The 15,649-nt window shown below is 41.8% G+C and overlaps 1 protein-coding gene and 1 non-coding gene across 6 annotated transcripts; one reads left to right on the top strand and one right to left on the bottom strand.

Annotated features, from left to right (window-relative positions):
- Positions 1-435: 435 nt before the first annotated feature.
- Positions 436-14,131, top strand: Ccr4 (C-C motif chemokine receptor 4). 5 transcript variants are annotated; one of them, XM_063259682.1, is made up of 2 exons: positions 436-1,068; positions 11,225-14,131. In XM_063259682.1, the coding sequence occupies exon 2, from the start codon at positions 11,254-11,256 to the stop codon at positions 12,358-12,360; it is 1,107 nt and encodes a 368-aa protein (XP_063115752.1). In that variant the 5' UTR covers positions 436-1,068; positions 11,225-11,253; the 3' UTR covers positions 12,361-14,131.
- Positions 10,116-10,222, bottom strand: LOC111757906 (U6 spliceosomal RNA). Its single transcript, XR_002792157.1, has one exon. It is a non-coding gene; the product is annotated as a U6 spliceosomal RNA (small nuclear RNA).
- Positions 14,132-15,649: the final 1,518 nt, after the last annotated feature.

Genomic DNA, 15,649 nt, shown 5'->3' with positions numbered 1-15,649 from the left:
CAAGGTAGAAACAGGGAATTGGTTTTTCCAGAGGCAAGATTTGGTAGGTGGGTAGCTGGTGGTATAGATGTTACAGTCTAAAGAATTGTAATTGGGTCATGGAACATTTTGAGATTTGCATGTATGAAAGGGGCAGCTGTTCAAAAGAATTTAAATTCATTGATCTACTTCAGATTTGTAGGCCTCTCAAAGAAGAGTGAGCTTCACATAGGGTTCCAGTATGCGAAGCGGGATATCATTTGGGACTTTTCTTCCATAACATTAAAAGTGATAGTCTGTCTCTAGAACAGTTATTTGAGTTCATTCCATATACTTCATTTGGTTTCTATTCCATTGTGCACAATACTGATAAAATTGATTGTTTTTGTTGAGTTGTAAGACTTCTATATTTTGCATATCAGCCCCAGATCAATGATTTGCAGTTATTTTCTCCCATTTCATAGATTACATTTTCACTCTGCTGGTGTCCTTTTCATGCACAGGAGCTTATATTTTGATACAATTCAATTAATCTACCTTTTAACTTTTGTTACTTGTACTAGTGGTATGAGAAGTCGTTGCCAACTTCATTGCCCTGAAACTTTCCCCTTATATTTGCTTCCTAAGAGTTTTACAGTTTTGAGTCTTTCAGGTCTTTGTCCCTTTTGTAAAAATTCTCACATGTGGTGTAAGGTAAGGCTTAACTTTTGTTCTTTTGCTGCTGGGTATCCAATTTTTCCTGGTGCCATTTTGTGGTAGTCAGGGTTTACAGGGGAACAGATTTAATGTGGGACACCAATTTATAGGATTTTTTTTTTTTTTGTCTTTTTCCTTTTGCAAGGCAGGCGCTTATGCCGCTGAGCTAAATCCCCAGCCCCTATAGGATTATTTTATAGTACTCACATCTGTCCTTACCTTGGAGACCTACAGGATCCAGCTGAGAGCATGGAGCCCACAGTCAAGTCTCACACAAATCTCTGTCGTGGATCTGCTCTGGGAAGGCCCAAAGGTCAGTAGTGGAAGACAGAAAGAGGTCATCTGTGTCAGCAGGCTGAGAGCTCTGCACTGAGCTAAGAAGCAACACTCAAGGTAAGGACCAGAGCTCCCCTGAAAAGAACACATTTGTGACAGTGTGGACCCAGGCTCCTCAGATGATGAAGGGAGCTGAGTTTTCATATCAGAAAAGCTAGCATGACAAACAGCTTACCATCTTTCCTTCCAGTTCTCCTTTTATGCTGTTGACAGCAATCCTCAGGTGGGCTTTCCACATCCAGCACCACGCTGATTGAGTTCAGCTGAGTGTTTCGAGTTGACCGTTAGTTCACCACACATTCACTGAACAGCTTCTTTCTCTGTTCATTGTCTTACCTCTCAGCAAAAATATTTGATCTTGAAGTTCTCTCAGAAGGAAAAAAAAACAGAAAAAAAATATTTGATCATTTTCTCCAGCTGACATCATTAGTATACAGTGGGAATGGAGATAGAGTAAAGAAAATGCAGACACAGAAGTTATTTTGATCATGCGTGGAGAGTTCATTTCTGAGTACACTGGGTTTCACTGATCTATGTTTGTCTTTATGCCCCTTTCACAATATTTTAATCAATGTGGCTTTTTATGATTTTTGAATTCAGGGCATGTAAGACGTAGTTCTTTTTCCACATCATTTAGTTATGCATTATCCCTTGATTTTATGAATTTCAGGATATATTTTTGTAAAGAGTGCTCTTGAGATTGTGATAAAGATGGCTTTAAATCTGTGTTACTTTCAGTCTTACTGACATAGCATGGGATATTTTTCTGTTTATATCACCTTTAATTTCATTCAGCATTTTATAGTTTTCTGATTATAATTCTGTTACCTCCTTAATAAGTTTAATTTACTATTTCTTTAATTTTTATCCATTAGCTGTAATAGAACTGTTATTGGTAGACATTATAATTGAGTGTCCTAATGTAAAATGAATTGCTTTTAGCCGGCCATGGTGGGTCATGCCTTGTAATTCCAGCACTCGAGGCTGAAGCAAGAGGATCACCATGAGTTCAAGGTTGGCCTGGGCTACATAAGTGAGTTCAAAACCAGCATGCATAGGGGGCTGGGGTTTAGCTCAGTGGCATAAGTGCCTGCCTTGCAAGCAGACAGTCATGAGTTCAATCCCTGGTACTGATAAAAAAGAAAAAAAAAATTTAAAAAAACCCAGCATGCACTACATAGTGAGATGTGAGATCCTGTCTCCAAAAATAAATAAGAATTACTTTTACTATTTATAATTAAGTAATATGGTTGCTGGAGAGTTTTTTTTTCCCCCAAATAACTTGTTTCTTTTCTTTTCTTTTTTTTTAAAACCTTCTTTATAAAATAAAACGTAAATTGAAGCTGGGAATGTTGGCAGTGTGCCTGTTTGAGTTTGAGTCTAGGCTGGGCAACTAAGTTGCTTAGTGATATCCTGTTTCAAAATAGAGAGTGGGGAGGAAGGGGAGGAAAGAGCAGGTGAGACAAAGAGAAAGGAAGTAGGAAGGAGGAGATGAAAGATGTACAATTCCTCTGGGTTCATTCCCCAATCAATTCCTTAATAAAGTTTTTTTTAATTTGATTTTATCTTTTTTTTTTTTTTTTTGGTAGTATTGGGGTTGAGCCAGGATACTTGTCTCTTCCGGCCTTTTTAAATTTATTTGGAGACATGTGGTCTCAATGGTCTCACTAAGTTGCTAAGTTGCCCTGGCTGGGCTTGAACTCAAGATTCTTCTTTTTCAGCTTTACACTGTGCTGTGATTATAGGTGTTATACCTGTTCTTTCTGTGGCAATAAAGTTTCTCTTTTATTTTGTTAATGTGATTTTAATGAATATATTTACTAATATTAGGCCAGCTTTGAATTCTGAAAAGAACTGGTCATTGTATATATTTTTTCAAATATAGTGAATTTGGGTAGAGTAGTTTTTTTTGACATTTTTATCCAATGAGTTTGTACATTAACTTTTTATTTCTGGGGAAAACACGATACATGAGATTAGCATATATGTATCTTGGATATGTTACAGGATTTGTCTGTAAAGCCATCTTTTCTGAGTGTTTTGTGCAAAGCATTTATAGAACTGATAGAATTTTTTTACAAAAATGATTATAAGTCAGGTTTTATATTTCTTCTGGAACCAATTTTGGTAAGATGTGAAAGTTGTTTATATATTTTTAAAATTGCTTTAAATTTCTAGTCTTCATTTTTACCTCCCCTTTACATTTTAATGATATTTTCCTTTTTTCTTTATTTCTTACAAGTTTGTTGTCTTAGTTACTTTTTACTCGTTGCTGAGACAAAATACCTGAAGCCCAAGTTGGGAAAGGAATGGTTTATTTTTTACAGTTTTTGGAGGTTTCAGTCCACACTCAGTTGGCTCCAAGGCAGGCGGGCATGGCTGGGCCGCTGTTCATGGCAGCTTCAAACAGTAAGCAGGAACCAGCAAAGAGCAAGACACACCTTCTTCTTGCCATTACATCACATCCTGGCTCCACCCTTTTGTGGGTGGAGCACTGACACCATCAATCCAAGCACTAGACAATGAATGAATGACAGATGCACAATGCAAACTCCTGAGTCCTTAGGGCCACAGACATAAACCATGACATTCCACCCCTGGCCCCCAAGACTCATGTACATCCTTTATACCAAAGATATTTAGCCCACCTCCAAGAGTTGTCAAAGTCCTAACAGCTTCAGCATTGCTGAAAAGCCCAAATCCCAAGTCTCCTCCAAGATCTATGGCAAACTCTTGACTGTAACCCCCTGTACAAATGAAACAAGGTTAAACAAGGTTAAACATTTCTGAAATGCAAGGCACAACATAAACATTACCATTCCAAAAGTTACAAGCAGGGGCATATAAAACATTGGAAACAAAGCAAGTCCAGCATCCAGCAGGGCAAACATTAAGTCCCAGAGTTCCATGCTCAGCATCTAAAGCAGTCTGGTTGCAAGCTCCAAAAGGCTTGGGTGATTCCACCCCCAGGGCACTTCCAGTGATTTCAACTCCCACAGCTTTTCTCTTAAATCCTCTCTGCTTGCTTTTTACAGCTTTCCTTGGATCATCCATGTTCCTGGCTTTTCCAAAATTCTGGGGTCTCCACTGCATCTTTGGCTTCATCTTTACATCTTCACAAATTGTCCTCTCAGGGACACACTGCTTGGCCTGCCAGGCCCTTTGCAATCGAGGTGGAAGCTGTCTGACCCTCAGAATTTGTGCATTTTCCTTGTACCTAAAATCAGCACGTTGTGGATGCCGCCAAGGTCTGCTGCCAGCTGACCTCTCTATTTCCCACCAACAATCAAAATCTCAACTCTGTCTTTACAATCCACAGCCTTCCTGGAATTTTCCTTCTGGCCAAACTCACAGCATTGTAAATTATCCTCTGGGCTCTTTGCTCTTGATTTGAAACATAAAGCTGGCTGAAAGCCCCCAACAATAGCCATGCCATGGCCAATGTTCAATTGCTTTTTAATTTCTTTTTCAAGATTAATCAGTCCATTGCCCTTTGTCTCAGTCTCAGGCAAAGTCTCTAGGCAGGAGCAAAATGCAGACAAACTTTCTGCATTACACACACCATGTGGAGTCCAACAACCAATGCAGTCCTTCTTCCCAGCAGAAACCTCCCAAGCCTGGTCTTTACCATCAGGCTTTCTATCAGCCTTCTGATCTCTGGAGCTCTGACCAGAATCTCCTTTACAGAACAGCCTAAGCTGCTCCAGCTCTATGCATCCAGACAACATGTCCGAACCTTTCCAAACTCTGCCCACAAGCCATTTCCAAAGCCTCTTCAAAAACATGGTCAGCTATAGTTACAGCAAACGACCCCACTCTCGGTGCCAAATTCTGTCTTAGTTACTTTTTACTCGTTGCTGAGACAAAATACCTGAAGCCCAAGTTGGGAAAGGAAAGGTTTGTTTTTTACAGTTTTTGGAGGTTTCAGTCCACACTCAGTTGGCTCCGAGGCAGGCGCAGTTCATGGCGGCTGCAAACAGGGAGCAGGAACCAGCAAAGAGCAAGACACACCTTCTTCTTGCCATTACATCACATCCTGGCTCCACCCTTTTGTGGGTGGAGCACTGACACCATCAATCCAAGCACTAGACAATGAATGAATGACAGATGCACAATTCAAACTCCTGAGTCCTTAGGGCCACAGACATAAACCATGACATTTGTCAATTCTGTATTTTCAAATATTTTATTTGGCCTATTTGCTTGCATTCTTTTCTTTTCTTTTTTTGGGATGATCCCATTAGGTAGCATTGGCTGGTCTCAAATGCTGTTATGTAGCCAAGACTGGACTTGAGCTCATAGTGATCCTCTTGCTCAGCCTCCCAAATGCTGGCATTAGAGGTATGCACCACCATGCCAAGTGGTTTCAATGTTTAATTCCTGCTTTTAGTTTCTTTCATATATGCTTTTTGGGTTTATTCTGATGTTTGTTTTCTCTGCCTCCTTTTCCAGCAATTTGTGTCTTATTAACATCTAGCCCGTCTTCCTTTATAATTCAAACATTTAAGGTGTCAGTTACTCTCTGAGGGCCAATTGAGTTGCTGTTACTATACCACAAAGCTATAGTCACTATAACTTTGAAATGTAATATTTTATTATCCAATATTTTCTGTTTTTGAAAATATACTGTAACTTTGATATCCAGGTTATATGAAAATTTGTCTTATTTCCAAATGTGTTGGGATTTTTAGTGTTCTCTTTCAAAAAAAACTGATATGTGATTTAATTGTTTGCAAGGTTTATTTCCTTACCAAGCTTTTGTATATGTATTCAGACCTCCCCCATAACATAGTCATTGCTTTAAATGTTGTGTTGACCAGTTTTGAGGCCCCGGCTTGAGGCTGCTAATCTACGCCCCAATCTCTTACTTATGAGGTCTCATACTTAGGGCCAGCAGCTCTAAAAACAAGGCCAGATAGCATGTAATTAGGTGTACTCCTGTTCTCTGAGCCCTCCAAATCTATTCAAGGTATCACTGGCACTTGGAACTTACCATGCAGTGCAGCTACACTGTTTCCTTACCTTGTCCCTGTGTACAGACAACCCTTTGTGACCGTGCATATTTCCCAGGTTGAGCGTGGATGCGTAACCACTGCGGTGTGGCAGTGGAGTCCTGTGGGCCCCTCTTGAAGGCTGCAAGGCAGCAGGTATCTGTCCCGTTTTTGGAAATGCTGGTCCCTGTGGGCCACTTTAGTGCCTTTAGCCTGGAGAATTGACCTTCATGTCTCTCTTTGGTATTGAAATAAGGCTTTACATGTACACCAGGGGTCGCTGCAGTCCTGTGTTAAGACTCTAGGTCAGTGCTGTGCTCCTTACCAACGTTCTGGGCAGAGTTTGCACTGAGTCTTCTGAGGTGGGGGATGGGGTGAGGCTGTAGAGTTCAGTCCTCTCTGCTCATATTGCGAAGTGAAGTCCCGTGGCACCTTACATCTATGACCATGTCAGGAGTCTGGGGATTGGCCCCAGCTGAATCTCCACTAGTGATACTTTGGGCATAAAAATCTGGGTTCTTATTTTTTCATGTGTGAAATGTATGTTGCTATATAAACTGAACCTTTTTGGGGGATATGGGTTTTTGCTTTTTAATTTAGTTTTGAGATCTTCCCAGTAATGGGTGTTGAACTTAGTGCTTTTGCACTGAGTTATATCCTCAGGGCTTTTGAACCGAGCTATAGCCTCAACTGTTTAAAACTTTTTTTTTTTTTTTTTTTAATTGTGAGACAGGGTCTTCCTGAGTTGCCCAAGCTAGGCTTGAACTTTCAATTTTCCTGCCTCCGTCTGCCAAACTTCTGGAATTACAGGTGTGCACCACCATATATAGCTGACCCTTGCTTTTGGATTAAACACTGAGTAGGATGCTGAGTGTGTCTCATCCTGTATTTCTTGGAATCCCAGTGATGGCCAAGGGCTTAACTCTGAAGAAGCAGATTTCCCCTATTTATTATCTTATTCATCCTACTAATTCTCACTGCTGTTGCCACTGATGGACAGCTACATGTATCAGGCACTGTGCTAAGTGCTTTACAAACATTAGGTCATTTAATCAGATCTCATTCATTCAGAGAACATCAGACCTCTTCAGAGCCCTTGCCAACCTGATCCCAAACACAAGGGACATTTTTACTTGAAAAGAAATTCTTTTCTTCATTAAAAAGCCAACAAGTAATCTGTGTGTGTGCTGTGCTGGAGCTCGAACCCTGGGCCTCTCACATGCTCATCAAGTATAGTGCCGCTGAGCTACACCCCCAGATCCCAGTAAATACATTTTTAGGAAATAAAAAAGGGTTTAAAAAAAACATTTTCTTCCTTATGTTCTTCTTTTCTTCTGCCTCCACAAGAAAAAATCAAATGTTCTGTTTTGAGAAATGAGTCACTGTTTTTTTTGCTTCCTACTTTTTATCAAAAACCCCACTTGAGCTCAGCAGAGCCATGTGAGGGACCTCACTGTGCTCACAGGAAGCCGTGCTCCTTCAAAGGCACCTGTACTTCTCGAGTGAGTGTCACACTGCCTCTCAGATCCTCCTAGCACTACCTTAGTAAAGCCAGGTGAGTGGGGATAGGGCCGTGCATGGGGAGAGCAGTGTGGGCCGAAGGTGACTGTGGGGTACAGAGGCCGGGATGCCTGGGCATCTTGGTCACATTGCTGCGCGCAGGTGGCAGCTTGCTTGGAGCTCCCACGCCCTGCCTGACCCGCGCTGTGGAGCCCTCATCCGATGGGCACCTGGACATGTAGGGCTGGTTCTTCTCCTTCCTGCATGCACAGCTGTCATGAGTCCACACATCCTGGAGAAACAGGTAACTTCATCAAAGCTCAAATGTTTTTGTCTGTTGCTTCTCTCACAACTCTTGAGCCAAGAAACTACACACACACACACACACACACACACACACACACACACACAACTGCACACATTTGGCAAGGGTCTTCCTTGCGACTTCCCTCTTATTTTTGCCTTTAATTTTCACTGATAGCCGGGGGTTTAGCTCAGTGGTGTAAGTGCCTGATTGGCAAACACGAGGTCATGAGTTTGATCCCCGGTACCAAAAAAAAAAAAAAAAAATTAACTGATAAAATGATGAAGAAAGAATACACCTCTTTCTCATTTAATAAGCTTCATTGGAGACCTGCCATGTACCAGGTCTTTAGCATCCATTCTCAAGAATAAGCCAGAATCTCTCTCTTAGGAAGCACAACCTGGGCATTTAGGCTGTGTGGGAAGGATGGGGGAGGTGCTGGTGATGACTGGCACAGGTGAAAGGTTTTAACAAGGAATGTCACCATGCCATCAGAGGAGGCCTGGAGTCTGATGGCTCTTGCCCCCTGAATGGCTCTAGTACAAGGGTGAGCATGTGTGTAACTTTCAGGTTTTAATGTCTTTATCTGCCTCGTGTGTATGTGTTCTCCATAGTATGTATTGAATCCTGGGGTTAACACATACAGATAGGCAAGTTCTCTACCAGTGAACTACAGCCCCAGTGCTTCTCATTCTGTTTTACAGAGATTTCACTAAGTTGCTTGGGCTGATCCAGAATTTGTGATCCTTCTGCCTCAGCCTCCCAAATAGCTGGGATTATAGACATACCCCAGTGTTCCTGGCTTAGCCCCCAGTTTAGATAGAAAATGAATGCTGGGCATGGTGATGTACCCCTTAATCCCAGTACTCAAGAGGCTGAGGCAGGAGAGTTGCTGAGAGTTTGAAGCCAACTTGGCCCACATAGTTCATGCCAGCCTGAACTACATAGACCTCTCTCAAAAAACAACAACAACAAAAAAAACAAACAAGCAGAAAAATATGATTGGGGAGATGGAGATTTTCTTTTTTGGCCGTGTCTTTTCAAGATTTATCAGGATTTTTTTTTTTTTAAAAATCAGGATTTTTAAAAAAAAGTTTTATAACCAAAGAATTTTCTGGTTTGTACTATTACAGGGTTGGCTGCATTGGACTGTTTTTTTGTTTGTCTGTCTGGTTTAAATATGTTTTGAAGAAAAAACCAGGAAGTTCTCTCAAGACACCTGAGGACTGTAACCTCCTTGAAAGGCTTTATAACCCAGTGGCCATACCAGGATAATGTGGCTCAGGACTGGCCACACGTTCCCAGGAGCCTGCGAGTGTGGTCCCTCCCTAGATGTGCTCTGGAGTGAATGGAGACACAGCAGGAAGGTGACAGCGCTGGCTTACACCAGCTCCTAAGAGCAGATTATTACATGCAAACGGTATAAACCAGTGTTTCCCCACCATTATTCCTAGACCCTATTTACTAGCTCATAACTATGACTTGGGGTTCAACTTGGTTCAAGCAGCAAGTTCTTTTTTTTTTTTATCGGTACCAGGGATCGAACTCACGACTGTCTGCTTGCAAGGCAGGTGCTTTATGCTGCTGAGCTAAATCCCCAGCCCCCAAGTAGCAAGTTCTACATAAAAGTGTTTTAGTCTTTGGATGTCACTGAGCTCTCAGGGTCAGGAGTGAGATGGTAAACCCAGGACCTCTACACTGAGCTACATAGCTAATTGCTCCCCTCCCCACTTTTTTGAGACAGGGTCTCACTGTGGTTCTGGCTGACCTTGAACTCACTATGTAACTTAGGCTGGCCTCGAAATCTGCAGTCCTCCTGCTTCAGCCCCTGAGTGCTGGGATTGCAAGTGTGTACCACCATGCCTGGCACCAATGCCCCTTTCAAAAGAGAAAAAGTGAAGTGGTCTCTTTAAGTTGATCAGGTTGCATTTCATTTAACAGAGTTTTAAAAGTCTTCTTGAGCTCAGCGATGATCATGGTATCCTACTTTGTCAATTTTGAAGTACTGCTTTCTCCAGGAATCTAGACAAATTTTTATGTGCTCTGATTTGGTTATGCTTACTTAAGCTATAAGAATTCTGTAGGGGATGATATTTTAATGTACAATTGGTGAATGTGCTTTGAAATCTATATAAATCATGCAAAAGGAACTAGTTTTTATGTAAAGGCAGGTGACTAACCTGGTTTATTTATAGTAGAATAAGATTACCTAAAACCTGAGGTGGAATTTTTTTTTTCCAGTATAGGAGTTTTGTTTTTGTTTTGTGTTTGCCAGGCAGGCACTTCTACTGCTGAGCTAAATCCCTAGAAAAAATATGGACCACTTCACAAATTTGCATGTCATCCTTGTGAAGGGATCATGCTAATCTTCTCCGTATCATTCTAATTTTAGTATATGTGCTATGGAAGAGAGCACTGTTAAGTGCATATGTATGTCCTGGGACTTATTTTGCTTTATTTTATTTTATTTAGTTTTGGTACCACGAATCAAACTCATGACCTCATGCTTACCAGGCAGGCGCTTATGTTGCTGAGCTAAATCTCTGTCTTTTAAAAAAAATTTTTCCAAATACTGGAATCCAACTTATGACCTTGCATTCACCAGGGCAGGCACCATACTACTGAGCTGTATCTGTGGCCCAGTGCTAGGGACTGAACCCAGAGTCATGTGTGTGCTAAGCTCATGTTCTACCTCTAAGATATATCCCCAACCCCAAGTATATATTCAGCATGAGAAAGGACAGGATATGCATTGCTATTGGGAACATGCACTGATGTCATCCCTGAAACTGCGTTTATAACTCTAGACTATATAATGTTTTAGAAACACATTCTTAGCTATGTATGCATGTAATCCCAGCACTTGGTAAGGTGAGGCAGGAGGATCACTGTGAGTTTGAGGCCAACCCTGGTTACATAGTGAGTTTAAGGTTAACCTGAGTTACATAGACAAAACTTGTCTTAGAAAATGAAGTCCAAAAAACCCCAACATTCCAAAATGCTCCCCCCGAAAAAGGTGTATTTTTGCTATCCTCACCTACAAATAATTGAGAACTGAAATTCCAGCAGAAGGGTAAGAGGATAAGTGAGTGGCAGAGTTGAGATGCAAGCCCAGGCCAGCTGGCTGCAGGGTTCTTTCCTGTGGCTGCCTAGCCAACGTATATTACAGATGGTATCAGGGACTGAACTCACGACCTCACGCTTGCCAGGCAGGTGCTTATGAGCTGAACTCCTAGCCCTACACATTATATTTTTATGTGTATTATATATATTATTATATAGACTTCAGATATTATAAATAATATATAGCATACATAATAAATAAATGACCTAAGGCTAAACAGCCTGCAGCTGCCGTCTGCATCTCGTATGTTTTGATACTTGTTCCTAACGGAGTTTTGCTTGCTTTCCTCATTAGCCTCTTCTGCTCACACCTAAACCAGCCTCATGGAGCCTGTAGATTTAAAAATGAACCCCACTGACACAGCAGACACCACTATGGACGGAAGCATCTATAGCAATTACTACAACTATGAAAGCAGTGTGCCTGGGCCTTGCACCAAAACAGGCGTCAAGGCTTTTGGAGAGCTCTTCCTCCCCCCTCTTTACTCCTTGGTTTTTCTATTTGGTCTGCTTGGGAATTCTGTGGTGGTTCTGGTCCTCTTCAAGTACAAGCGGCTCAGATCCATGACCGACGTGTACCTGCTCAACCTGGCTATCTCGGATCTGCTCTTTGTGCTCTCTCTCCCGTTCTGGGGCTACTATGCTGCAGACCAGTGGGTCTTCGGGCTAGGTGTGTGCAAGATGATTTCATGGATATACCTGGTGGGCTTTTACAGCGGCATCTTCTTCATTGTGCTCATGAGCATCGACAGGTACCTGGCCATTGTGCATGGGGTGTTTTCGATGAGGGTGAGGACCTTTACGTATGGGGTCATCACCAGCTTGGCTACATGGGCAGTGGCAGTGTTTGCCTCTCTTCCTGGCCTACTGTTCAGCACTTGTTACACTGAGCGCAACCACACCTCCTGCAAAACCAGGTACTCTGCAAACTCCACCACATGGAAAGTTCTGAGCTCTCTGGAGATCAACATTCTAGGACTGGTGATCCCCTTGGGGATCATGCTGTTCTGCTACTCCATGATCATCAGGACTTTGCAGCACTGTAAAAGCAAGAAGAAAAACAAAGCAGTGAAGATGATCTTTGCTGTGGTGGTCCTTTTCCTGGGCTTCTGGACACCTTACAACATTGTGCTCTTCCTGTACACTCTGGTGGAGCTGGAAGTCCTTCAGGACTGCTCCTTGGAAAAATACCTAGACTTTGCTCTCCAGGCCACAGAAACCCTGGCTTTCATTCATTGCTGCCTTAATCCGATCATCTACTTTTTTCTGGGGGAGAAATTTCGCAAGTATATTGTGCAGCTCTTCAAAACCTGCAGGGGCCCATTTGCACCCTGCCAATACTGTGCACTCCTCCGGATTTACTCTGCTGACACGTCCAGCTCCTCTTACACGCAGTCTACCATGGATCATGATCTCCATGATGGTTTGTAAAACATGAAAATGCAAAGCACGAAGTTAATGAGCTTCCTATATTTAGAGCTTCCTTAAAATTGTGTTCTAGTAATATCCTGAGCAAGGCTGGCATTAACACCCAGTGTGGGCTTCTCAACCCGCAGTAATCTTTTCCTCTTCTGAGTTCAGTCCCATAAGGATTCATCTCACCCCAGGCCTGCCTTCAGGGAAACAAAACTCTGAAGAGAATGCTAAGTGGTTTCGATGAAGAGAAGGAAAACACTGAAAGAGAGACTCCTCCCTCTAACCCTAGCCAAAAGGGCTCTCCAGGAGGAAATGGACCCTGAAATTTCTAGCTTTTGTGAAACAATGTAGAGAACTTTGGCATGCTGTCCTAGAGTTTTTCTAATAGTATATCTGAAGCATGGCATATTCTGTGAAACCAGATACATATAAAAACCATTCATGAAATCATGAATCTGTATCTTGATCCTTTTATTGTGAAGGATCATTTATTAATTGAACTATATCTGCTGGTTACAAGTGTAAGGATACAGTAATATTACTGTGGACTGATTTCCAAGTGTAAATTTTAAGGCATTTAAGATCCAAACACATTGTTGAAACTCAAACATAATTCCATTTTCATGTGGACATGTTTTAGTTATCAAGGTGAATATTCAACCTTAAAAATAAATAAGGGGCCTAAGAGTATCGCTAAGTAACAGAGCACTTGAGGTCCATGGTTTTGTCTCCAGCACCACAAAAGAATACGTAGGCTTAGAATATATTTATCTAAGGCTTTTCTTCTTTACAAATATAGTCTTCAAAATTAAAGATAAGGCATACTAATACTAACAAAGTGAAATACCTCCCTAATCATTTTGAAGTAGAATCCATCAATTAAGGTAAGATTAAGAATAATCAACTAAAAGTTATTGCTGATGTGGCTTAAAAATGACTGCTCCAATCATGACATTATATATATTTCCTTGTCCCTCCAAAGCCAAAACTCTTCTTGCTAGCAAATGAGTAAAAATGCGTCTGTTAAACTTACATATTACTGCATGCTCTTTAATTACAAGGAATGCAGTTCCAGAAAATTTACTTTGAAAAAAGCAGGTTTGTTTTGTTTTGTTTTGTTTTCTGAGATAGGGTTTTAGTATGCAGTTCAGGATGGCCTTGAGCTCATTTTGTAGCCCAGGCTGTCCTTGAACTCTCAGTGATCTTTCTGCCTCAGCCTCCTGAGTGCTGGGATTACAGGCATGTGCCACCACACCTCACTTAAAAATCGGTTTTAAAAGAGAAAGTTACTATTACCTTCATAGAAAATAAAATGACCTTGTATATAGTCCCACAGAACTGCCTTTTCTTCTGATCATGTTTGTGTTTGAATTCATAACGTGGAAGAGTCAAAGCTGTTCATTTGTCCGCTGCTTTGTCACATGTTGTAGATGTGGTGGATTTACCCAAGGAGAGGAATCAAAGGATTTGCTCTAAATGGTTCACATGGTTAGTGTCACTAAAGTTGGTATACAACCCCCCCCACTGCTAAATTTGACTGGCTTAAAAAAAATAAAAATTTTAAAAAATGGTTCACATGGGGTAGAACAAGGACTCACTGTCATGCTAAGAGTCCATGGGCAGTGTTTCCTGAGAAAACCTCTGCATGATATCCTGTGATCTCCCAAATCCTAGCTGTGTTCTTTGTAAGCCGGAGTATGTTAACTTTGCTCTTATCCATGGTCTCATCATCTGTAAAAGGGAATATATAGCAGAGTGATTGAAATAAATAAATAAATAAATAATGCACAGTGTCTATGTTCTCAGGTCCAAGAGAAGATGGGCTCTAGAATTGCTCAGCTAGAGGCTGCCTTTCCTTTCCTGAGAGAGTTTGTCATTTTGTTCATTTAATCATGGTGACTAGTAACAGGGCACCAAGAGACAGAGCCTGGCCACGGGGTTTCCGTTCCCTCACTCTCTGGCACAGACAGCTCTAAGGTGTGATGAGGCGTGGGCGGCTGGCTCCCATTCCTCCACCCCAGGCCGAGGCCTTGTCATGGCCTCAGCTCCTCAGCCTTGCCCTTGTTCCAGAGTTGGGCAGTGTGCCCTCAGCGCAGGGATCAAGAACCTCTGGTAACATACAGATATCACCTTCTCAGAATGCAAAAAGATGTTTCTTCCCTTGTGGTGGCACAGCTGTAGAAAACAAGCCAGTAGGATTTCTGCACAAAGGTGGGTTTGATGATGCTGTCAGACATTAGAGCCATCTCTTCCTTGTCACCCTGCCAGCCTCTGGAGAACACAGAGCAGGTGTGATTTGCATAAAAGCAACAGAAATTCATTCGCTTGTAAATGATGAAAATGTTTTGGAACAGGATTGCTAAAAGTGATGGCTATAAGATATTGTGCACGAAATACTGCTGATTATGCATCACGATGATTACTTTTATGTGGTTTTAAAAACAACAGAAAGAGGTCAGGCATGGTAGCACAGGTCTTATAATCCTAGCACTTGGAAGGCTGAGGCAAGATGACTGATGAGTTCAAGACCAGCTTAGACAATGTAGTGAGTTTAAGGCCAGCCTGAACTACAGAGTGAGATCTTGTTTCAGAAAACAAAACAACAAAAAAGAACAATTAAAAATAACCCCACCAATAGGTGCTCATTATAGCTCTAATAGGGAATTGAGGGATATTCAGCTCCTTATGAAGACTTTTTTCCCAGAACAAACTATCAGCATTTTGGAACTACTTGATACAGTTAATTTTGACCTCTTGAATGCCTGTTTTGTTGAGATGATAGAATAAAAGGATAAAAGAGTAAGTTCTGGGCTGGCGATTTAGCTCAGTGGCATAAGCGCCTGCCTTTCAAGCACACAGTCATAGAGATCAATCCCTGGTACCAAAAAAGAGTAAGTTCTGCACTTTTTGAGTTGTGCAGTCTAGTAAAGGAAAACACAGATTAACCACAGTCCAGGCTAGACATATATAACAGTCACAATAAGAATCTGGGGGAAAGACTGCACTGCATGCTTTCCTAACAGCCTTCGCTTTAGAAGTAGACAGTAGTAGCAGCAGCAGGCTTTTCACAGAAGGAGCACTGGGGGGACTTTGGGCTGGTGCAGTAGTGTGTGGAGAGGTAGAGTAGTGCTGAGCAGCTGTGTGTTCAGGAAGAAGCAAGTACATTTTTCTGCATTTACCGTACATGTGTGGGAGTGGGGAACAGGGGCAAAGCAGGGAAGATGCAACCAAAGAAAACAACCATCAGCGGTTCTGATGACCTCTAGAGGAGAGGTGGCAGATGCTGTGCTGCACACCCCTCACC

Source organism: Cavia porcellus, unplaced genomic scaffold (genome assembly GCF_034190915.1).
Source record: "Cavia porcellus strain 051 isolate PalLab524CR breed Dunkin Hartley unplaced genomic scaffold, mCavPor4.1 scaffold_13, whole genome shotgun sequence".
NCBI lineage: Eukaryota > Metazoa > Chordata > Mammalia > Rodentia > Caviidae > Cavia > Cavia porcellus.
Note: the sequence above shows the minus strand (reverse complement) of the source record. Positions and strands in the feature narration are given on the sequence as shown.

What these genes read in the sequence shown, in the direction of transcription:
- Ccr4 (XM_063259682.1), top strand. Translation starts at nt 11,254, where the DNA reads ATGGAGCCTGTAGATTTAAAAATGAACCCCACTGACACAGCAGACACC.